At 52.8% G+C, this 7,902-nt stretch overlaps 1 protein-coding gene across 1 annotated transcript; it reads right to left on the minus strand.

The window, feature by feature from the left end:
* Nucleotides 1–2,824: 2,824 nt before the first annotated feature.
* Nucleotides 2,825–7,773, minus strand: TAT (tyrosine aminotransferase; the record flags this gene model as incomplete). Its single annotated transcript, XM_010016089.1, has 9 exons — nt 2,825–2,968; nt 3,711–3,809; nt 4,349–4,432; nt 4,860–4,988; nt 5,889–6,041; nt 6,415–6,467; nt 6,972–7,110; nt 7,290–7,484; nt 7,706–7,773. Coding segments are annotated over 9 exons (1,064 nt in total), but the record flags the coding sequence as incomplete, so codon positions are not given.
* Between the last annotated feature and the right edge of the window lie 129 nt (nt 7,774–7,902).

A 7,902-nucleotide genomic window follows, 5' to 3' on the forward strand; every position in this document is an offset into this window, starting at 1 on the left:
GGCGCGGTGCTCCGGCGGCGGGACGTGAGCTGAGGAGTTCCTGCCTCTCACAAGCGCCAGGCATGGGGGTGCCTCACTGCCCGGGTGCCCGGGTCGGGGTCTGGGTCTGTCACCCTCCCTCTCGACACGGCCAGTCCCGTGCAGACAAGAGCAGGCGCGGCCTGCGAGCCTGCTGCAGGGAACGCAGCTGGTGCTCCGCAGCTGGGCAGGGAGCATGGCTGTGGGGCAGTGTGCAGCCAGCACAGGCAGGACACAGAACAACCACGCACCCACACTTTAAATTAACCCTCTCCCAGCGATATTCTGTTATTTTCCCGCAGTCAGCCACTGAGGGAGTTCTGTCAAAGCCTTTCAGACCTTGTCCGAGCGTCTGAGGAGGAGCAGCTCCAGACCTGTGTCTTGGCTACTTCCATGGTCTTAGTGCTGAAGAGGCTTTCTTTAGCACAGACAACCTCTAACTGCCAGCTTAGGCTATTCCGTGTGGCTGGCAGGGTGCTCTAAGCGACCCCCTCACGATGATGTACAGCATCAGTGAGTGTAGTGCCTGAAAGCTTTTACTAAGCATGTTTGTGGTTTAATGCTAGTTTGCTATTGCAGTAGGGAAAACCCAGGTGTGGTCAAAAGGCAGTATTATGTTTGCAAATGATGTCAATAGAGGATGTGGTCTTGAGAAATCAAAATATCTTGAGATTTATGAGCTATGTATATGCCTACGTATCTGGTTCTCAGTGTCCTTGACCAAAGGCTGCTGGGCTAAGAATAAATGGAGTGGTGTTAATCATTGCAGAATATTTTCATATTAACAGACATCTCCGAGTGCACCCTGGAAGGGCTCCATGGCTGATGATAGGACTTGGAGATCATGTTAATGATGTGGTTTAGTGGTGGATTTGGCAGTCCTTCAATAACAATTGGCCTTGATGATCTCAAAGGTCTTTTCCAACCTGTGTGATTCAATGATCCCATGAAGAGAGAGCAGCCTGAAAGGAGCAGCTTTCTCTAAGAACACCACCTGTTCCTTAGACATGGGAATTGAAGTCACAGAACCCGAGATATGTGGAGAAGAGTTCAAGGAGACAGATGAAACTTGGCAGCTGTAGTAGGTGCAAGACAGCATAACAATGCAACAACATCATGCTGTAAAGGTTTCCCTTCACAGACCTCTCACACACCACCCTACTTATTATTTGTCAATATTTTGTCATAAACAGCTCAGACCTCCATTTGGACGTCTAATGGCATGAAATCTCTGAAGCTTTCTATCATCAACCCATAGGCCTAACTTCTCTCTTTTTGTTCTGGGATTGCTCCCTTTGAAGGGAAAGGATGTAGCATGGACACTCAGCTGATGTGTCAATGACCTTTTCATACACTGTTATGTTTCTTATATAGATACCCCTGCTCTAATGAAGAGCTGGTACCAAGTCTTTGTGCTGGGCGGGGGAAGAGAAGGCAATGAGATGTCTACAGAAGGTGGCAGGAGGTCTGGCAGTGTGCAGTCTAAGGCTAGCTCACTTGTCCCATCATTGCGAAGGCAGGGTTGACCCATGGATCTCAATTGTGCAGGATGCCAGGTGAACAGACCTGTAGGTGGCAGGCTGCACTCTGCCTGTCACCCCTCTACCAGTTTCAGAGGGGGCTTCCCAAGCCCCTGGGCAGCTCACCAGAACAGATTGTCTGGTGGGCATTATCATCTCTTTACCGCACAGGCACTCCTGTTTCCATGGAATGAATGGACAGCAGGCCACCATTCATTACTGCTTTATGGACTTGAGGTATTTGGCAATTGATTGAAATATCCAGGTGAGAAACATTGACTCTGTGCATGTATTTGCAATCCCAAGGAGAACTACAAGCCATTTTGTACCGTTAAAAAACAGTACAAACACCTCTGTTAAAGCTAGAGCTAATGGAGGGTGGAGACAAGGCTTGAAGGAACTCAGTGCCGGCACTGCTGGCACATCACAAGCACCCTGCAGTGTAGGAGCAGGATGCCTCATGGGGTGCCAGCCCACGGTTCACCACTGCAGCAGGAGATGCCCGGCTGCCCTGGCCTTGAACGCTCAGGCACCAGCACCCAGCACAGCTGGCTCTGTGGAGAGGGGCCAGCTGCCCCGGCGAGCCTCTGGCACCAGTGGGCAGGAGCAGCCAGCCCCTGTGCCAGGCTTGCAGAGCCATGCTGCCCTTGGGCCTGGCGGGTGCCTTGAGGGGCTGAGCACGCACCACATCATTGGTGCAGGGCAGAGGTGGGCCTGGGGCAATGCAGCACCGGGGGCAAGTGAGGGTGCTCCCCCAGACCCGGCACAACTGGAGAACAGTGCAGGGACTGGCATGTCAGACTGTTTATTAATAAAAAAAGTCACAATAACTTACTCCCTTTGTCGCACAAAGGGCTCGGTATAAAGAGCTCTGGCTTCCGAAGGTAACATGGGTAAGTGAGAGATGGGTGATTTTCTCTTGTCCTCCCCAGGGAAGCGCAGCCAGCACAGGAGCTACTGGCCTCGCAGGGCCATGGCACAGGAGCAGGCATGGGCCCCTGCCTGCGGCTGATTCACAGGCAGCACACACCAGTGCAGAGGCAAATGCAGCAGATGTGTTGACCATGGGCACTGGGTGCCAGAGGGTGTGCAAGCTGCAGTGGAGGAGCAGAGAGAAGTGGCTGCTTCTTCCCAGAGTGCTGAGGGGTCTGCGGAGCACAAAGTGAAGCAGCAGGACAGTGGCTGTTGCAGGCAGGGGCACGTGGGGCTGGCTGGAAGCAGCCCTGCCTCCCCCGCTGCTGCCTCACACAAGGTCGAGCCTGGCAGAGGCAGGAGGTGAGCTGGGGCTATTTGTCACACTCCAGATCCTGGGCCCCCTCCGCACCCTGGTAGTGCATCTCACAGAACTCCTGAATGCGACTGCAGGCCTCCAAGATCATCTCCTCGGGCACGGTGATCACCACACGGAAGAAGTTTGGGTACTCAAAGCACTGAAATGAGAAAGGATGAAGCTGGCAAATCAGCTGGGATAGTGCTGTAGTTTTACAGCCCTGACTTGAGGCCATGTGCTGTGTCAGCAAGGGAAAATGGTCAGTGCTGGACAGCAGGGACAGGCTCTTGCTCCCTTAGGATTTACTGGGGGGGGGGGGACGGGACAGGGAGGGAGTTCATTTTGGAGTTTTTTTGTTCCGTGCATGTTTCACATCTCCATATATATAGACATGATGCTGCAAGGGTGACAGGCCATACAGAGTTCTTTGGACTATGCAGGACCCAGGGAATGGGCTGGGAGGAGTTAGGGAAGGATAGGGCTGGAGAGTACCCAAGGGCCTATCCATGTTTAGCGCTGGAAGTGGAGCTGGAATGAGGTGGGCACTGGGCACAGATGTTCTCAGCCCATTGTTGTGCCTACAGGAGTGCAGTACTACAAACAGCAAAGAAAGGAACATAGGTGGGAGCAGCCCCAGGCCTCTTAGGGAGCAGCAAGGAGGTGTGGGAGTACAGAGTAAGCCTGAAGCTGGGAAGATCCTGGCAGCCTGAGGGCTGCTAGTGAGCCAGAAGCTGCCAGTCCCTGAGCCTATCCCTACACACAGCACCTTGAATTCACAGCCAGCACAAACACACCATAACAGACCATGGGCACTGCACACACAAAACTCCCAGCCTGGCCCCAGAGCTTCCCTGCCCATGCTTTGGCCCCACAGCTCCCCAGGCTCTCAGCGTCAGGCTCACCGAGGCTGGCAAGCAGAACACAGACTGCTCTGAGATGAGGCGCTCCGTGAACTCCACATCATTTTCAAATTCAGGGAAGTGCTCCATCTCAATCTCAACCTGCAGCAGAGGGATGTAACGTGACAACCAAGGCCACCAAAACTATCTGCTCACCCACATGATCCAGCAACTTCCCAGTCAAGTGCAGCTGTCTGCCCTCAGGTTTTGCTTATGATTTGGGTTGACTGGAATATTAGGCAGAAAAAGAGGCAACAGCATAGGTAGAAGATAGACATGGTGGTGGGAAGAAGGCTACATCTTCAACAGGACATGATAATTTGACTTATGGTGTAGGGGCTTCCCATTGCCAGCTGGCTTCAAATCCAAGTAAAACAATGTAGCCTTGCAAAGTACAAGTCATTGAGTTCTGTGCAGGAGCAAGCGGGCAAAGTGTACTAGCCTCTGCTATGTGAGAAGTGAACAACATAGTCCAGCCATCTAAAGTGACCAAGGGACACATCTACACAGGGCAGTGTGAAAACGCATGGTAATGGAGACCTGGTGCCAAGCATCAATCTGAAAACACTGACAAGCATTGGAAACAAGACTTAGTGTGATTGCTGATGATCTGGAAATGGCATGTCACCCTCCTAGCTTACCATGATGTACATGGCTCCAGCGGGCCGGACAGGCTGGAGGCCAGGAATAGCAGATAAGGCAGCATAACAAAGGTCAGCATTGGACTGAAAAGCAGAAAGGAGAAATTTCAAAACAGGAGAAATTCCAGGAAGCAGCTTAGCGAATAGAAGCCAAGCTCTGGACCAGGACTATAAACAGGTTTGCCCATTGCAAATAAAGGGAACTCAAATGCAAACAGCATGGGTGATCATGGCCTTGAGTGCAGGAGGCATGACTGTGCTGAGCTCAGCAAGTGCCAGGCTTCCACCCCACTGGATCACCAGCTGCAGGGCTGGGATGCCTGAAACTTATTGCAGCAGTATTTCTGCCCCAATTACCATGTTCCCTGCTGGAATTTGATTTGTTGGGCCCCCTAGCCACAGACAGAACTGCACCTTGGAGTGGCATGAGGAGCGATGATGAGCTGGGGGGATATGATTCCCTCCGAACAATCCATGAACAAACCGTGCTGGCCTGTTACAGCCCGATTACCTTGAGGATGCTGAGGGTGTTGTGGTAGAACTCAGGGGGTGTTCGGTGCAAGATACGTTCCAGTGCTCCTTGGACAAGTGTACAGGGTCCTAGGATCCTTTGACTCAGTCTTACAAGGCCATCTCTGATCTGAAAAAAACATGGTGATATTTGCAGCTTAGACAGTGCTTCCACGAAGGAAAGTGGCAACTATTTCTACAGCTGCTCACACCCCTCCCTTCAGAGGGCACACAGAGTACTACAGAACATTGCTTGACTACATGCTGGGTATTTGCAGAATATTTACAGTGTCATTCTCTGTTCCACAGTTACAGATTGTAATGCCAACAGAGACAACCTTCAGAGCTTTCCAATCTGACTCAAACCAGGCTGGAATATAGTTAATACAAATGAAGCCAGAGCTGTTCCAAATACCACTTAGCATTTCCCTTAGGTTTGGGCCCACAATCCATACTTTCAAAGTCAGGTAGGGACAAACAACATTAGCTCTTCTGCTCACTCAGTTGGTCCTCTCTTCTCCCTCTTCCTCTGCAGAAAGCCCTCTAGGTGGAAAGGTCACTGCAGCAGATGGTTGTTACTCTAACACAGCTGAACAAAGAAGCAGGTAAAGCACTGGCAGTACTGCCAGGTGCTTTGTTCTTACTTCCAAGAGAAACCATAGAAAAGCACACAGAGACCATGCATGGTCTCCATGTGCTGGATGCAATGCACATGCAACACTTTCAGTGCAGACTGGAGCTATTTGAGAAAAGAAGGAATTAGAAGGACACAAAAAGGACAAAGTATATATGAAGTAGCAGCAGAGTCAAAGAGTGTGTTACAGTGCAGATGTGAGTAGAAGGCCATGTATGGGAGCAGACTAACTAAGGAAGGGACATGAAAAGCTGAGAGGTGCAGAGGTGCATGTGAACAACTGGGTGACACCCATGTAAGAGCAGTACGTGCCTGCACCAGTTAAAGCCCTGGTGATCCACACACTGAGGACACTGCAGGTCTGGTGCAGTGACAGCAACACTCTGCAGTTCTCACCTCATTACCAAAGATGTCTCTCCTGTCGTGAATTAGGATCCAGCCCATGCGCCAGCCAGGGACGAGCCACCGCTTTGCCAAGCCGCCACAGGACAAGATTGGCACATTGGTGCTTAGGGTTGCAATGGGTTCGAATTTGCAGTCAGCAAACACCTGTGATAGGAGGCTGCATTAGGGCTGTCCCTGCCTCTCGCTGTGAAAGCTGTGGGGTGTGCATGAGGCATAGGAAGCAGGGAAGCAAGGAAGTGATGGGAAAATGATGGTGAAAGCTCCCAGCTTCGAGGTATGAACATAGTTATGTGCACTCACACGAAAGTGAACCATTTGGGACGAGGTAAGGAGCTGGACATGAGGGGTACCCTCAGGACTGTGCATCAGACAATTGGGAGCTCCAGGCATGGACCCAGGCACCGTAGAGGGGAGTGGAGCTGTCACTCACCTCTGGAGACCTGGCTGCCAGCCACAGGGCAGTGCATCAGAAAGGAGAGGCAGCATGGGGGTGCAAAGGACTGCACCAGACACTCACCATGTCTCCATAGATCTCATCAGCAAGGATGGGCACGCACTGTCTTGATGCCACTGTGGGAGAGAGGCATTCAGCCTGTACCCCCTGCATCCTCCACAGGAGCAGGCTTGCCCTTTGTTGCAGGGCTGACGGGGCCCTGAGGGAAGCTCTGTCCCAGGGCAGAGGGTCCCTGTCTTCCTCCTACAGACAGTTTATTCTGAGAGCCCAAGCACTGGAGACCCCTGTGAGGGCTGAGCCTACTCCGGCTCTTGCCTGTGGGAGCAGGCAGCACAGCCTCCCACTGACAGGCCAGGGCTTGGGAAGCGTAGTGCTCCCTATGAACACGCTCCCTCTGTGGAGCTAGAGTGGAGAAATGAGCAGTCCAAGCCACACAGAGTGTTTAAGGAAGACCAAGACACACACTCTGCATGTTGTACCCAGATAAGGCAACACTTTCACACTGAACAAGCCCTACTTCCTGAGCTGGAGTCAGTCCTGAGAATCAAAGCCCTTTAGCCATGATGCTGCAGTGACTGAGACATGGGCAATCAAGCCCACATACACACAGGAAGACTCACCTGCCAGGATCTTCTGGAGGTGTCTCTTGCTGAAAACAGAGCCACAGGGGTTCGACGGGTTGTTCACAATGAGGCAAGCTGTCTTCTCATCCACCAGAGACTCCAAGTGCTTCAGATCAATTTCCCAAGCCTTCTCTGGCTAATGAAGTGAACAGAATGGAAGCAACAGCTGAGGAACTGGACTTGCCACACAAGGAGAGGTGGGACAGGGTGCCCAGGGTTGCTCACGGCATCTTCACTCACTTCTGAGGCAGCGCCAGGGTATTTCTGAGAGGCAGAAATGTCAGGGCTGCCCTTTCCAGGCTTGCCATCACTTACCAAGAGGTTGTAGAGTTTGACCTCAATCCCCATAGACAACGCCAAAGTCTTGTAGAGCGAGAAGCCAGGCCGTGGCACCAGGATGTTCTGGCCTGGGTTGGCCAACACTGCCAAGGCAAGCTCTATGGCCTGGCTGAGATGACATCCTGCAAAGAGCACAGGGGTCAGCAGAAAGCTCAGCCATGGAAAGTGCTCCTGCCATGTGGGAGTGACATGGTGCCCAGCCTCTGCCAGGAGAGAGCTGCTCAGCCGCAAGGACAAGTCGTGTCTGAGAGCAGGAAACCTCCAACAGGCAGAGAGCTCAGCTCCTCCTGGGGAGGGTGGAGAAGGGCTCGGGGCAGGGGTGGGAGCAGGCGAGTGCTGCGGGGCAAGTCCACGGGCCAGGCTTTGGTGCCGGGGCTGGGCAGAGCCGGTACCTGGGCCTCCAGCGGTGCCTCCGGGCAGGTGTAGAACGCAGCCACGGCTTCCCTGCAGGACTGGTATCCTGGGAGAGAGGAGCCAAGCATGGGAGGGAGCTTTTAACAGACGTCTCCTTTCTGCCGCCAGAGCAAGGCTCTCAGCTGGGGAAACCCGTTTGTTGGCGAGGCTGTCCCACGGCGGCAGAAACTGTGCT

The sequence above is a fragment of the Nestor notabilis genome, unplaced genomic scaffold (assembly GCF_000696875.1).
Source record: "Nestor notabilis isolate BGI_N333 unplaced genomic scaffold, ASM69687v1 scaffold25566, whole genome shotgun sequence".
Taxonomy (NCBI): domain Eukaryota; kingdom Metazoa; phylum Chordata; class Aves; order Psittaciformes; family Psittacidae; genus Nestor; species Nestor notabilis.